Source organism: Sus scrofa, chromosome 11 (assembly GCF_054392235.1).
Source record: "Sus scrofa isolate SSC_HxYL_T2T_F1_AM1 chromosome 11, Sscrofa_HxYL_maternal_Yorkshire_Landrace_v2.0, whole genome shotgun sequence".
Taxonomy (NCBI): domain Eukaryota; kingdom Metazoa; phylum Chordata; class Mammalia; order Artiodactyla; family Suidae; genus Sus; species Sus scrofa.
Window position 1 is genome coordinate 55,071,610 of NC_139393.1, and position 16,515 is coordinate 55,088,124.

General features: G+C 41.8%; 1 protein-coding gene across 50 annotated transcripts in view; it reads left to right on the forward strand.

Moving 5' to 3' along the window:
- Positions 1-16,515, forward strand: part of LMO7 (LIM domain 7) — a 221,938-nt gene that overhangs the window by 138,685 nt on the left and 66,738 nt on the right. For all 50 annotated transcript variants that reach the window (XM_021065682.2, XM_084981953.1, XM_021065686.2 and 47 more), the window contains one exon: positions 16,400-16,430. In XM_021065682.2, the coding sequence (XP_020921341.2) occupies positions 16,400-16,430 (31 nt within the window). The remainder of the gene's footprint in view (positions 1-16,399; positions 16,431-16,515) is intronic.

The window sequence follows — 16,515 nt, forward strand, 5'->3', positions numbered from 1 at the left end:
GAAGTTTATCAATGGCAATTGAATTGGTCTGTGCAGCCACTGTCCACTTGTCTTTATCCATGTTTTGTACCTGTTTTCACCAAGTTAGTCTGTGCTGGTGTTTCTCACTGGTATCTTACAACTTTGTTTACATCCAACTGTTTTTATGGAAGCCACTTTAGTAAGTACTACAATTTTGTAGGTAGGATTTTCTAATTAAATGGCCTTAGATTCACGCTCATTTAATCTTTCACCACATTTTAGATGAATTATTCCACTGTTACTTAGTCCAGACTTTCTTCTTCTCTGGGGAAAACAAGTTAGAGATTAGGTAATACAAAAATATGTCTAGGCGGGTTTCTCTCCAATTATCCCTCTTCAGAGACTCAGACAATAGGAATGCATGATATTATGATGAAATTTAAAGATGACTGCAACAAAGTTAACTTATTTTAACCTTTGGACGAGCATCCATGCCTTTAAAACTGGCTTTCAAGGTGACTTTTCAGAAACCTTACAGAAGAAATCACTTCTGTGCTTCTTGAAACATTCTGTTCTGTGAACCAGGTGCGTGATTTTTGGCTTAGGTGTTTTCTTCTGGATTCCGTGAGTGTTGGTGCTTATGGAGTGATAATTAGTGAACTCAGTGACCTTCCCCATCCTTTAAATCCTGGACCAAGACGTCCTAAGAGCCAGCTTCGTGCAGTGACAGTGATAAATCAAGTGCATTTCTGTGGTGCCCTCTTGAGCCTACCTAAGCCCAGTGGAGCACACTGAGGTTTTTCAGTCAACACTTGAAAACCATTGGCAGTAGTTTCAGGCTTCTTACTTAACTGTGAATTTCTTTGTGCTTTTGATTGTTTGTTTTAAATGCTAGTTGGGTAAGGCTAGAGGAATTATGTTTCAACTTAACTTCCTTTTCCAGAGAAGTAGCTGAACTAGTTGAAGCTGTCCTTTCAGTTAAACTGTAGTTTTAACTTTGGTGTATTTCTAGGGTAGTGACTCTTCATTGCTTGCATGTGTCAGAATCACCTAGAGGAGTCACTAAGACCCAGATGACTGGACTCTTAACCCCAGGGTTGCTGATTCAGTAGCTGTGGAGTAGGTCTGAGGATTTTTCTCTCTGACAAGTTCTGTGGTGTGTGGGTACTGGTGGTCTGGAGACCATGGTTGGAGAACCTCTGTTCTAGGGGATAAATCAAAAAGAACTATTCAATGAGAAGGTATGTGACATTATCCTAAGAATATTTTTTCCTTCATCTTACATACGTTTTCAACAAAACCGCCCAGCAAAGTTGACCCTTGAATAACCTAGGTTTGAACAGTGAGGGTCCACTGACATGTGGACTTTTTTCATTAAATACATACCACAGTTCTACATGTTCAGCTTTGTTCAAGAGTCAACTGTATGTGAAAAATGTTTGTGAAAAGAAAATGAGATTCATCCTCAGAGGTCCTTTGGAGGCAGTGAAACAAATACACAGAGTGTATTAACATCAGTAATGGGTATATAAGTGGTTGAATTATGTCTGGCTCTATTTTCATATGAGCTATTGGGTCTCCACAGTATGGTGTTTTAGGGATGTGGCATTGTCCTGTGGGAGTTTCCTGGAAATTGACATTTAGGAGTTAAATGTGTGACAGATTATGGGCATTTTAGGCTGAAGGAATGGAATGTTTAGCTATGGTGTGAGAATAAACAGGTCCCGTTGTGCTAGACTTATTTGACTAAAGTCAGAACAGAATGGGATACAACAGGAAATAGCTGAAAGGCGGAAGTGGGGATGTAACAAAAATTATGTTCAAGATTAATGTCTGGGGAGCCCATTAAAATTTAGTGGGAATGAGAGGGAGTAAATGGTGTGGTCAAAATGGCCCCTTCAGCATGATTCTAGATGATTGGTAGGATAGCTTTTTAGAAGAGACTCAAGATTAATTTCTTCTATTTAGTAATATTTTAGTGCCTGTATTTTAAGTCCTTAGCCAGAGATGAACAGCATTCTGTCTCTGAATTCATGGAGTTCACAATTTGGTGGGAGAGACTGAGAGGAGGTCCATGATACATCATAATATAATGGGATGCTTGAAACACACTCTGTGCGGAGTATTCATGGGCTCACATGAGAGAGGCCCCTTCTAGAAGATAGGAAAGCTTCAGAGGCTGGTGACATTTGAGTTTCATCTGAAAGGATGAACTATTCAAAAGAAGGAGGAGAACAGTCAAGAGCCTTCTAGGAAGAGAAAGCCTTCTGTTGTCTCTTAGGTGGAAGTGGGAGAGATCAGAGGTGTTAACAGTGTTCTGGGGCTGTTTCATAGAAAGAGTGTTGGGTTTATGCTGGGCAAGGTCAAGACACAAGGTCACCAAGAGGGGCCAGATCATGAAGGCCAATGCTGTGTTTTGAAGTTTACTCGGGGGAAATGAACCACAGGAAATAAGAATTTTAAGGTAGGTGACGTGAAGAGGACTCTCTTTTAGAAAGATTTTTCTGGAGTCCCTGGGGAGGAGGGGGAGCAGTGGGGAAAGACCGGAGGTAGGCAATACAACTGAGAAAAAAACAGATGAACTCCAGAGAGATTTAGGAGCTAGAATTGATTGGACTTGGTTGGTTGGGAGGTGAGAGTTTGAGGGAGACTAGTTTAGTCCTCAGCTTCCCAGCTCTGAAATTTGGGGCCTTTCACTAGGGTGGAGCATGTGGAAGGAAGGATGAAGAGGCTTGGGGGTTAGATGATGCAGGCACTTAAGAAGGCTTATTAAATTCCGAGCTGGGATAATGATAGAGGAATATAAAGGGCATATCTGAGAAGAGTTGCCTAGAAGGTATTAGTTGAATTTGGTTTGGACTAAATGTGGTGAAGGAGAGAGAAGAAGAAACTCATTAGATTCATTAGTCTTGAAGTTTCCAAAAGGTATTCGCAAATAAAGAAGATTGAAATTGATTGCAATAACTGTAAACTACTCTGAAAGGACATCTGGATTGAACAAGTACTGAACTTGAAAGTTAATCAAAGGAGGCAGGCTTATATTAATCTGAATTTGAAAGCCCATGGAAGCATGTCCGCTCTTTCTCAATGACTTATACAGGGTGATTGGTGATACTTTGATAATAATCTGAATTTGAAGTATTCTGTGGAAGGCTAAGTAGGCAATGGCACATCTACTGAAGGTAGTATCTGTAAATGGGAAATTTAAAATAATACATGGCGTTAACTTTCTAGTGAAAGTCAGGTAGCTTTATCCAAATTGCAAGGAATATAAATCATACCATATTTTCTTTTTATAATTATTTTTATTTTTTCCATTATAGCTGGTTTACAGTGTTCCGTCAGTTTTCTACTGTACAGCAAGGTGACCCAGTCACACATACATGTATACATTGCTTTTTCTCACATTATCATGCTCCATCATAAGTGACTAGATATAGTTCCCAGTTATACAGCAGGATCTGATTGCTTATATATTCCAAAGGCAATAGTTTGCATCTGTTAACCCCAAATTCCCAGTCCTTCCCTCTCACTCCCCCTTCCCCTTGGCAACCACAGATCTATTCTCCAAGTCTGTGAATTTCTTTTCTGTGGAAAGGTTCATTTGAGCCATATATAAGATTCCAGATATAAGTGATATCATATGGTATTTGTCTTTCGCTTTCTGACTGACTTCACTTACTTAAATCATACTATGTTTTTGATTTAGTGTTTTATCTTTCTTGGACATTTAGTTCCTCAGATGTCATGTACGTCTACTCATGAGATAGAACGGTTTTGGTTTCAGCTAATTTTAGGCCCATGGAGCCTCAAGAATACTTTGTGAAGAGGAATTACCTAAATTTGTAGATCTTCCAAAACAGTAGCTCTCAACTGTGGGAAGGTGGTTGCAGAGGGGCTCTTTGGTAATGCCTGGGGGTGTTTCTGATGATTCTGATGACGTAGAGGAGAGTGGTATCTGGTGAAGAAGGCCAGGAATGCTCCTTCACCTCCTATAGTGCACAGGAAAATCCCCCTCAACAAAGAATTCTAAGGTTCAAAATGGTAATATTATTAAGAAACCCTGTTCTAGATTTATATTGCATCTACCATCCTTTGGGTTAAAAAAAATCCTGAAAAATTTATATTTATTTTTTATTAAACCTCAGAAGCACTTCAGTAAACATTAGATAAGAAAGGCTTATCTAAACAGGCAAAGTTTAGAACTAAAATGATTTATGCTAGGAGGTCCTACTTTGGGGCAGTGGATTAAGAACCTGCCTGCAGTAGCTTGGGTTGCTGAGGAGGTGTGGGTTCGATCCCTGGACTGGCTCAGTGGGTTCAGGATCTGGTGGTGTCACAGCTGTGGTGTAGATCACAGCTGCAGCTCGGATTCAGTCCCTGGCCCAGGAGCTTCCATGTGCCATGGGTGTGGCCTTTTAAAAAAAAAGAGAGATTCATGATAAACTTGGGATAGGGCATTTTTGAGGGAAAAGTGGTACTGATTTTTCCCATGGTCTAAATTAAAATTTTGAAACAAGTCTCACAGGCAAGGGGGAACAATGTACTTATTAGCAATATGGACACTTTTGAATGTGTAGCATGAATTGATAATTTGGTATTCACTACCTTGTCAATATGGAGTTGGTACTAGACACACATAGCACACTTAATATAAACTACAGCTAAAGAATTGGTATAATGATATGATCACTTATACTAATAATTTACACCTTATGCCCTGCAGAGAACTTTCATGTTCATCAGAAAGAAAATGAGTATTTACATGCTAGGCACTTTAAATATATTTTGTTTGATTTTTGTAAACCTAAAGGTAGATAAAACTTTCTTTAAGATAAGAAAACATACCTTCAGGAAACTAACCAGAAGATTTTCTCATTTAATCATGTTTGTGGTTGATTTATAATGTTATTATTTGTATTTGATAGGTACTTGTCTTATAGAAACCATATTCATAAAGGTTCAGCAGTGATAAGTACAGGTAATCCCTGCTTTGTAATTCTCTCCTGATGAGAATTATTGTGATATTCATTTACTTAGAAGAAAGTCTTTTAAAATGTATGCTGGCAGTTTTCCATCTGTGGACTCCCATAATGGATTGTGTGTTCAAGCTGATAGAATACATCTCTAAATTGTGCTAGAAAAGGTGGCAGTGGGGACAGTGGGATCTGCCATTGTCTGAGAGACAGATATAGGCAGGACATTATTGCTGCCATAGGGAGGTTTTGAGCCAACACTTTGAGGGACTATTGAGAGAGATTTACATTTCAGGATATAACAGAGAGTGTTGCTTTCCATGATTAAGAAAGAAGTAACCTATTAAAATATATTAAGGTAAGAAAGGTGACTAATACTGAAACAGGGTCTTAGTCCATGGCTCTTAGTCTTTGGAAAGTATGGATCACAATGAGTCTTAATGGTTTTGTGACCTTGGGAAAAATTTTAAGCCTTTGAAGTCCCAATTCCCTAATGTATAAATCATTAGATTGTTGCGTGGATTAAAGGAGATAATAATGCAGTATGGTCAACATAATGATTAATGTAAAGTAACTTAATAAAGGCAATTATTATTACTATACATGATACAATTAAGCATAACACAGTACACACTTGAACACTAGCGCCCCTTAAGATTTTAGTAATGGTTGTGCCAAAAAATATGAGAAAGTGACTTTTTCAAAGTGTAAGTGAAATGGATCCCTTGTTACAGGACTTACTTAAGATGAAAATATACAACAATTTGCAAAAGGTTTAGACCTGAAGCCCCATTCAAACTGCCAGTTTCACGCACATCAATGGACAGATCCTCTTGACAGAAAATCATTAAGGCAACAGAAATCCTAAATGACACAATAGAAAAGTTAGCCTTCATTGGTATTTTCAGGACATTACATCCAAAAAAAATCAGAACATATATTCTTTTCAAGTGCACATGGAACGTTCTCAAGGATTGACCACATACAAGGGCACAAAGCTAGCCTCAACAAACTTGAGAGTATAGAAATTATTTCAGGTATCTTCTCTGACCACAATGGCATGAAACTAGAAATCAAACAAGGGAAAAAAAAATGATTAAAAAAACTGACTACATGGAGACTAAACAGCATGCTACCAAAAAACCGATGGGTCAGGAGTTCCTGTTGTGGCGCAGTGGTTAACGAATCCAACTAGGAACCATGCATGAGGTTGTGGGTTCAATCCCTGGCCTTGCTCAGTGGGTTAAGGATCCAGTGTTGCCGTGAGCTGAGGCATAGGTTGCAGATGTGGCTCGGATCCTGCGTTGCTATGGCTCTGGCGTAGGCCGGTGGCTACAGCTCCGATTTGACCCCTAGCCTGGGAACCGCCATATGCCGTGGGAGTGGTCCCAGAAAAGGCAAAAAGACAAAAAACAAAACAAAACAAAAAACCAATGGGTCAACGAGGAAATCAAAAGGGAAATTCAAAATATCTCGAGACAAACTGCCAGCTTCTCATGCTTCATGTTTGAGAAACACTGACTTGGACAGTTCTTCACGTGGCACATTATTGTTCCACTCTCATGATGCTGAAGACGAGAAGATTGATACTTGTAGTCAAATTTCATATTAGCTTTGCTGAATGTGGGCTCAAAAGTCTGGAAGGGCACTGGGACATCTAGCTCAGCCTTCTCCTAAATTGTGTTCTTTTGCAACGTTGGTGGTTTTGATGAAATTTTTGTTGATTCTTTTTTCTTCCTTTGAGGAGAAGTAGTTAGTCATTTAGTAATTGTCTGTATGTGTATAAGATATTATAAGGGTTAAGAAAATAATAGTCATGAGTTCCTGTCGAGGTACAGTGGAAACAAATCCCACTAAGAACCATGAGGTTCCAGGTTTGATCCCTGGCCTCTCTTAGGGGGTTAAGGATCTGATGTTGCTGTGAGCTGCGGTGTAGGTCACAGACATGGCTTGGATCTGGCGTTGTTGTGGCTGTGGTGTAGGCCGGTTTGGCTACAATTTTGATTAGATCCCTAGCCTGGGAACCTTCGTATGCCGCGAGTGCGGCCCTAAAAAAAAAAAAAAAAAAAAAAAGGGCAAAAGACAAAAAACAGAAAAGAGAAGAATAGTCATTCCTCAGCGCTCCTTCTCCTCCCCCACCCAACAACATTTTGACTGCTCCCTCTGCCTCGATCTCCTTGCCTCTGGCATGCTGCTCCCATCACACTGGCTGGTCCTTCTGTCTGCTTGGCTGGTTTCTCCTCTACTTCTTTGCCCTTATGTGCTGGGTTTTCCAGGCCTCAATCCCCAGACCTCTTCTCTAGCTACACTAATTTTCCAGCTACTATCTCATTGTAGTTTTATGACTTTACGTGTCATCTCTGTGCTGACGACTCCCCAGATTATATCTCCAACCTAGATTTTTAGCTTGGTCATCCAACCTGTATGTCTTAATCACCAGTTTCTTCACATGTCTATTTTGTCTCTTGAGTGTCTCAAACTTCCTACGTCTAAAACCAAAACCTGGAGTTCCCGTTGTGGCTCACTGGGTTAAGAACCTGACTAATATCCATGAGGAGGTGGGTTCCATCCCTGACCTCTCTCAGTGGGTTAAGGATCTGGTGTTGCTGCAAGCTGCAGCGTAGATTGCAGATGCAGTTAGGATCTGATGGTGCCATGGCTGTGGCATAGGCCTTGGCTGCAGCTCCAGTTTGCCCCCTAGCCACAGAAGTTAAATGTGCCACCGGTGTGACCCTAAAAAGGAAATAAGTAAATCCAAAGCCACCTGGCATCGTTACCTACAGGGGAAGCCTGTAATTGACACCCCCTCCGGTCTCTTCTCAGTTCATTTGATATAATTAAAGGTCATAACTCCATTCGGGACAGAGAACATACATAATGGATGCTGAATTCTTTACTAAATCAAGAATTGTCTCTTTCTGGGTTCCAATCTAACAGGGGCACATGCATGCTGGAGTCTCAGTTGTGAAACCAGCAAACATATTCCATGAAATAGAAGAATTACATAAAGAGTCTGTCACTGAATGAGTTAGAAACAAAACCCACCTTTCAGCTCCTGTAGCAACACTCTTCAATTTCATTATTTAAGTGGAACTGTGCGCCAGTGTCTTTGAATGCCTGTGGGTTTTTTTCCCCTTTCTCTTTAAGTGAAACTTAGCTATTCTTAGAAGTGTGTGGGAGGGGTGTGAAATTTAATCACAAATTATTTTTCATGAGAAGGTCCTTACTCATTTGTCATGTTTGGAATAAGCATTATGTTGCCAGGGCAGAAACTGTTGAATTTCGAAGTTTTTTCTCACCTAGGTAAGGACAGGCATCACCAGGCTTATCCCTTTGTGCTCGCTAATTATCTCCAGAGAGTGCTGTTGTCTCAAGTGCCATTTTTACAGTTTCCACAGGCAGGTAGAGCTGTATTTTGTAGCAATGGCAGATTAAAAGCTCTGTGTCACATGTGCCTGACATTACTGGCAGATTGTCAAATGGAATACAGTTTCGTTTTTAGGGATGGAAGTGGGAGGAAAGGAAGAATTTCAACTTCATTTTCTAAACTGCAGCTAAGTTTTGGAGAGAAGGCAAGAATAGTGCAGTATTCCGAGAATTCATCTTCAACTTTCATCTACACATCTCTCCCGCTTTCTGTTCCACAGTCATTAGAGAAAGATTCGCTCTATTTTAAGCAATGCCAGGATGAGCTTCCATGAATAAAAATGGCTGTTAATAGCAAAAGGAGCCACTGCCTGATTCCTAACTTCCTTCTTTGCTTCCTGCATTTGGCATAACAACAGGGCCTTCCCTTAGAGGCAGTAGTGTGAGAAATTAATTTTCTCACTGTGCTTCTTAAAATTTCAGGAAGTTCCCATTGTGGCCAGCAGAAAGGAACCCGACTAGTATTCATGAGGATTCGGGTTTGTCCCTGGCCTCACTCAGTGGGTTAAGGATCTGGCGTTGCCTTGAGCTGTGGTGTAGGTCGCAGACTCGGCGTAGATCCTGTGTTGCTGTGGCTGTGGTAGCAACAGCTCCATTTAGACCCCTAGCCTGGGAACTTCCATATGCCTTGGGTGCAGCCCCCCCAACCCCCCCCAAAAAAAACCAAAAATTTTTTTTTTTACTCAGTATCCTGAGCAAACCCAATAGTTCCTCCTTTCCTCCCATTTGGAGGCAGATCATCTTGTTTCTTATAAAAACGATGCCCCTGCTGTCATGAGGAGAGCATCTGCTCTGAATTGTCTCAGTCGTTCCCCCTCCCCCGGCCACACACATGTGTCCTCCCTAACCCCAGATACATCTGACAGATTGAAGGCAGATAAAGTCCACATGCTTTTTCTGCTTGTGACGCCTTATGAAATCATAATTCAGGACCTCATTTCTTGCCTTTTTTTTTTTTTTTTTAAAGTTGTGAACAGGTGGCCAGACTTCATAAGCAGCAACTGGAGGGCAGGGATTACTTAGTGGCTTGGAGAGAGACCAAGTGTCTTGCGAGCCCAGTGTCTCTAACATCAACCCCATTTCCCAAGCAGCAGAGTCCGGTCAGTTGGTGCCTCGCAGGGCAGGGCAGGGCATGGCTAGAACTGCCTCTGGGAGGGGTGGGTCCACGCCTTCCTCTGGGAAGCAGCCTCAGGAAGTGCATGCCTAGGGACATAGTCACCCAGTGAGTCGCAGTTGTTCTGAGGAGCAAAGGTGGACGCTTACTTGGGGCCAAGAAAAGGAGATGACGGAGACTGCAGGATTACGGACAAAAAGCAGGATGAGTGTGTGGCAGCAGGGAGGAGACCACGTGGGCGAGGAAGTTCCACTGGAGACTTTTATTGAATTCTAGGTTCCTTGTAGCCGGAGAAGCTTGGGATGGTGGCAGGGGTGCCAGACCTCTCCTCTTTCCTGTTAGGATGTAGGGAAGTCTTCCCCGGGGCACTTGGGGCAAAGCTACTCCTGTTCTATCAGAAACCCCAGCCTGAGTTTTTAATCACACATTTCCTTGTATGATGCTTCACTGAGATAGCTGTATTTGATCTTCCCCGAAGTTGGCGTGGGCAGCATGGGGGCTCAGATTTGGGGAGAGAAAATGATTTTGGAGCAGGGCAAATTCAGTGCTTAGGGGATTGTGATATCGGGGCAGAACGTGAGAAGTCTTCTTTGTGCGGGGCTGCCAGTGCAGAAGTTGGCACCTTGAAGAGAAGGGACATCAAGATATGGAGGAAGAACGTTCAAAGAGAAGTGGGGATTCGGTATTATTTTCATTTTTTATTTTTTGGTCTTTTTTAGGGCCGCACCTATGCCACATGGAGGTTCCCAGGCTAGGGATTGAACTGAATAGCTACAGCTGCTGCTGGCCTACACCACAGCCACAGCAACACCAGATGTGAGCCGCATCTGTGACCTAGCCCATGGCAATGCTGGATCTTTAACCCCAGTGAGCGAGGCCACGGATCGAACCTGCGTCTTCATGGATGCTAGTCAGATTTATTTCTACCGAGCCATGATGGGAACTCCTGGAATTCAATTTTAAACTCTGTGAAGCTTTATCTTTTTCTGTGATTAGCATTTATTTTCTTTTTTAAATTTTATTTATTTATTCAGTCATTTATTTATTTTCTTTTTGGCTTCACCTGTGGCATGTGGAAGGAAGTTCCTGGGCCAGGGATTAGACCCGACCCACAGCAGTGACAACACCGATCCCAACCCATTAGCCAGAGGGCATTCCCATGAGGTTGTATCTGATTTGGGGGAAAATTTCCTCCATCTCTTTGTCCTTGATCTGGCCCAGTGAGTGGCTCAGAGTAGCACCTATGAACATTTGAAGGCTCAGTGGCTCTTGGCCAGGCCTCTGGTTGACCCCAGGGGTACAGTTGTGAGTCAGGTGTGGTTGCAGTCCCCCAGAAGAGACTCTAGGAAAAGCTGAGGTGGGTGTTTGCATGTGGGCCCGGGGTTAGCTCTTTGGTTAAACAGAAGGCATTTTTTTTTGATGGAGCCCTGTGACATAGCTGGCTGCCCCAAACTGTAGTAAAACTAGAATCTCTTTCTTTAATACTCTGTTCCCAAACTGTGCTATCGGATATGAGGGCGGTAGATTTTGTCCATGTAGGCACATTTTTTTTTTTTTTTTCCCCTCAGATTTTGAGATTTTGGAAAATTGAAGGGCATTGGCCAGGGCAGTCCCTAGTGGGTGAAGGCGGGGTGAGGAGGGCTGGCTGGAGGCCATTGTGGATGTTTGGCCAGCAGCAGAGATACCATGATAGTTTGCCTTATCCTTGGGTTGACCTTACTCTCGGCATAATTTCTTATTCAGAGCCTCCCAGAGAACGAGGGAAAGGAAAGCAGAACATGAAAGAGTGTCTTGAATTCTATTTCCTAGACATGTCTCTTGTAGGGGGAAAACGTTGCGTGTGGGGAAACATGAGAGCCCTCTGGGCGTTTCCCTTCCACCCAATGGCGTGGTGGGAATGGAGAGCTGGAGACAGTCTTGACGTGTCTCCTTTACGCATCTGCTTGGGTTCAGTACTTTGCGGATGTTTGCTTTCAGCCCAACGAGATGGGTATGTGGTTTCCCAGCAAGACTGTGGAGACCGAGTGAAGTACCATGATCGTGTCTGACAGCTAGTTAAAGTGGAGCTAGTTAAAGTTTACACCTTCTTCACCCAGCTGCCGCCTCATGGAAGAAGCTGGCTTTGGATCTCCCAATGAGAGCCAGAGCCTCCATGTAGATTTTATTTCCCTCGTCCTTTGGTTAGAGACGGTGCTTTTTTTTTTTTTTTTTTTTTTTTCCCTTTTTTTTTTCTAGGGCCACACCTGCAGCATATGGAAGTTCCCAGGCTAGGGGTTGAATTGCAGCTGTAGCCACCAGCCTACACCAGAGCCACAGCAATGCCAGATCTGAGCCATGTCTGCGATCTGCACCACAGCTCACGGCAACACCGAATCCTTAACCCACTGAATGAGGCCAGAGGTCGAACCCCTGTCCTCATGGGTACTAGCTGGGTTTGTTACTGCTGAGCCACAACGGGAACTCCTGTGATGCTGATTCTTGACAGATTATTTGGACTGGTATTTTAAAAGCGCTTTGACCAAAGAAACGTTCAGACCCAGAGCTTCCTGGTGCTGAGTATACCAGGCAGCAGTTAGGATAAGGTGATTACAGAGGGGTCTTTTTCATGGATGGGCTGACTTGAGGGTTGGTGGCACTTGTCTTCCTGGCCTCTGGCAGAAAGGCCAGAGCTCTGTGATGAGCACCTATCTTCTGGCCCTTCGTCAGGTCGTGAAGAAACTGCCAGAACTACTCCATTAACAGAGAGGAAGATGATATCTATATCATATTTGCTGTTTCCTGAATATTAAACACAATTTCGAAATCAGTGTAGAGTACACAGAGAAGGCTGGCAGCATATTCAACACAGGCATTTTTTGCAAACCGTTAATGTTTCATGTCTGTCCCTTTTTGTGGAAAATTTGGGTTCCAGGGAAAGTTTAGATTCTTTGACGTTTCTCTTTCCGAGCTCTGCTGGGGAGCTTTTTCATCACAGGGACCAGCCCTTAATCTGTGCACTCAGCACTTTGAAGCTGGCCTTTGTTTTTTGAATCTGTGCCTTTTTGGGATTATTGACCTATGATTATAAAGAATCCCCTTTTATTCCAGTTTTAAAGGAAATAAAAAAGAAGTGCAAGTGTGACTATCAATACCTATGATTATAAAGAATCCCCTTTTATTCCAGTTTTAAAGGAAATAAAAAAGAAGTGCAAGTGTGACTATCAATACAATCTGAGTCAAAATTGGGTGTGTTTTAAGTAAGCTAGTGCAATTCACGTTTTCTTTGACATCATATAAATATCCTGTAAATATTTATTAGGAACCTCCTGAGCTTTTATCGTTTCAGGCTTTCTCTTGCTAACTTATATTTCTGTATGCAAAATAGATGTATTCACACCGATATTGGAGAGCATCTGAGTGCCATGCTTAGTTTTAAGCACGTTTAATAAAATATTTTTATGTGCTTACCAGATAGTAGACCCTGTCTTAAGACACTTGGGATATGGCAGTAATCAACGTCACAAAAATTCCTTTTGGATTATCAAGAGATAAATAATAAATGAATGCATGCATTTGATGGTTATAAATACAAAAATAAAGTAGGGATGAGAGATGGGGATTTCGGGCAGGCTGCTTACAGTTTTAAGTACTGGGGTCCAGCATGATTTCAATAGGAAGGCTTTGTGGGTAGCTTGGTAAGTATGATGGGCCCTGCCCTCATCATAGCTTACAGTCTAGTGATAGCTTCTTTTTCTTCTTCTTCTTTTTAATGGCCGCTCTGATGCATATGGAAGTTCTCTGGGCCAGGGATTGAATCTGAGCTGCAGGTGCAACTTCTAATACCACTGCAACAACACTGGATCCTTTAACTCACTGCACTGGGCTGGGGATCAAACCAGTGCCTCTGCAGCCACCTCAGCCACTGCACTCCTATTCTTAATCCACTGCACCACAGCGGGAACTCTGATAACTGCTTCTTGATGGGCACTCACCATGAGACTAAGGACTCGAGGTACCTGTGGACTTTTGTCATGATGTACCCATATAGGGGCCATTATTTCCAATTTCTTCAAAAGGAAATCAAACCTGAAGCTGAGAGTTAAGTAAATTGTTGAGATGAGCAGAGCTTGTGGGACCTACATCTGACCCAAAGACCATGCTGTTGAGCATGGAATTATATACCACGTCAGCTCTTGAAATTTTTGTTAGAAGGGAATTTGCCTATTTGTAGGTAGGACTGTCTCATTTTTGGCTCTGATAGGTTGGGCGGTATCATGGAGTCTGATATTCTGAGCTTTTGCTCCGCCCTCATGCTTGTCTTTGAAGGCCTTGGGGTTGTGCCCTGTGGCCACAGCAGGCAGAAACGTTGCCTGGCGACTGACTTCCATGCATCGGGCTGTGTTTGTTGTGTGTCAGGAGTTGGCCTCTTTTGACTCCGGCAAATCATTGACTACTTGAATTCCTGGCATTGCATTGCTGTGATAGAACAGCAATTTGGCTGGCCTGTGTATCCCTGGGTTCAAGAGCATGTTATAAAGGCTCACACTCAGAAGGGAATGTGAAATGAGGGAAAGGTTAGAGTGCCAAGGTCACCGCTTATTGCGAGTGTTTAATACAGAATAGTCCCTACCTCATTGCAATAAAAAGTAAATGAGTGTGTTGGACTAGAAACCTTTAGAGAAGGCCATGGAAAGGAGGTCAGGGGTTCAAGGGCACTCTGCCCTCAGTGCGCTTATGGGAAAAGTGGGATGCTTTGCATTGCATGTTAATAGTGTGGTGATTTTCACTGAGCCTAGTATATCCTTTGCATTGAGTATTAATGGTTCGTTGTGTCTTGGTTAATATCTGAGGTGTGTATATTGGTCATTAATATAAAAGGAGGCTATGTATTTTATAACTTTTTTTTTTTTTTTTGTCTTTTTGCCATTTCTTGGGCCGCTCCCGCGGCATATGGAGATTCCCAGGCTAGGGGTCTAATTGGAGCCGTAGCCACCGGCCTACACCACAGCCACAGCAACGCAGGATCCGAGCCGCATCTGCAACCTACACCACAGCTCACGGCAACTCCAGATCCTTAACCCACTGAGCAAGGCCAGGGATGGAACCCGAAACCTCATGGTTCCTAGTCGGATTCGTTAACCACTGCGCCACGATGGGAACTCCTATAAATGTTATTTTTATCATCAGTTTCTAGTAATCCTCCCCCTTCTAGAATGTTGATTTTATTTTTTAACATGATGATTTTCTTTTCACTCAAGAAATAAGCTATGCTTTAAGTACTTGGGCTGAGAAATCTATTTACTTTTTCAAAGCATGTGTCTTTTTTATATGTGTGTGTTATAAGTGTATAATTCATAAACTTCAGAGATGGGACACACTTAGGTAGCCAGCTTCCAGATCAAAATATAAGAAATTTTCAGCACCTTAGATGCCCCTCACCCTTTTCTCATCATTTCCATCCTCCCGCCAAAGGGTGAATACTCTCCTGGTTCCTAACATCGTATCTTTGTTATCCCTGTTTTTGTACTTGACCTGAATTTATGATACAGCCTGTGCTCTGTCGGGCTTCTTTTGCTTCCCATTGTTTGTGGGATTGAACATATAGTTGCAAGTTTTTTGTTCTCATTGCTGTGGAATATTTCTTGTGCAGATATTCCATAGTTTATCCATTCTGCTGTTAAAAGACCCAGGTGTATGTAGCTCCAGCTTATTGTGTTATGAATGGTGCCTCTGTAAAGATTCTCATATATGACTTTTGGTGAATGCCTGGAACCATTTCTCTTGGGTATGTATCTACGAGTGGAATTACCAGGTCATAGAATATGCATATACATTCAGCTTGACTAGATGCCACCACATTTATTGTAGTAATTGTACCAATTTACATTTCCACAGTAGTGGGAGAGCTTGTGGGTTTTATTTGTGTTAGGCTGTTTTGGGAGAAGGTGCATGTTGTTCTTCGATTTATTTCAATTCATGTGTGTTTTATGGGAAGAAATGGTCATGGCTGTCTTCATGGATTCTTTGCAAACTAAGTCTCTCTATGCTCATTCTCTCCCCCTTTTGTCTCCCTATGTATATATACATGTGTGTGTTTATATGCCTTACACACGATGTGTGCATATTTGTATATTTTCTTATAAATTTACTGCTCATGACTCTTAGTCTGGAAAGTGACCTTAGAGGTCCTTTAGCCCAGGCTCTTGCATCTCTAAATTAGCACTGATCCTGCTTAAGTCTCTGATGGAAAGCACCAGACGTTTAGGGTGACCCATCCCTTTGTTAATTAACTCATGCCTTCTCATCTTCAACCTTGTGATAATGTCTACCTCTAACTTTTCCCACAAATGTCGTGCCCTTTTACAGATGGAGGTGTGGGGGAGAAGACTCATGATTCTTGAGATAGAGTAAAATCTCTTAAGGCAGAGATTTATGGCTATTTTTTAAGCTGCACTTTCAACATCTACAGGATTTTGGTCTCTGGGGAACTTAAGTGAAGAACTGTTGTGCACAATGGAAAAGAAAACTCAGTGCAAAATTACTTTTCTCTCTTTAAGTTTTTTTTTTTTTCCTTTTCTGTTTCCTGATCTTTTTTTTTCTGCCGTGAGCATGCATTGCTATTTCCCCCCTTTTGACTGAGTCTAAACATTGTTTAACATGAAAATAAAAAGTGCAAAAAACATTTTGAAAATCAATCTGTAATAAAAAAATAATGAAAGAAAGACGGTCTTGCTTTTTATAGAAAACTGACCATTATATTTCATGAACTCAATGAATATGGAGTAGTCTTTATAATGGATAATGTGCCATCTAAGGTTTCTGAACTTCCAGGTGGTATTAATATTCATAGAACTTTAGAGTAAAAATGAGTTTTTTCTCGTTAATAATTAACAATTTAAAGTTCATAATAATGCTTAATAGATATTTTCTTTTTTCTTTACAGGCAAGAAGAGACTGATAGGAGAGCGAAAAATGTAAGATATTTAACGGCTCACTATAAATGGCTTTTTACTTACATTTTCTGTAATAAGGTAGTGGGAACTAACTATCTGATAAATT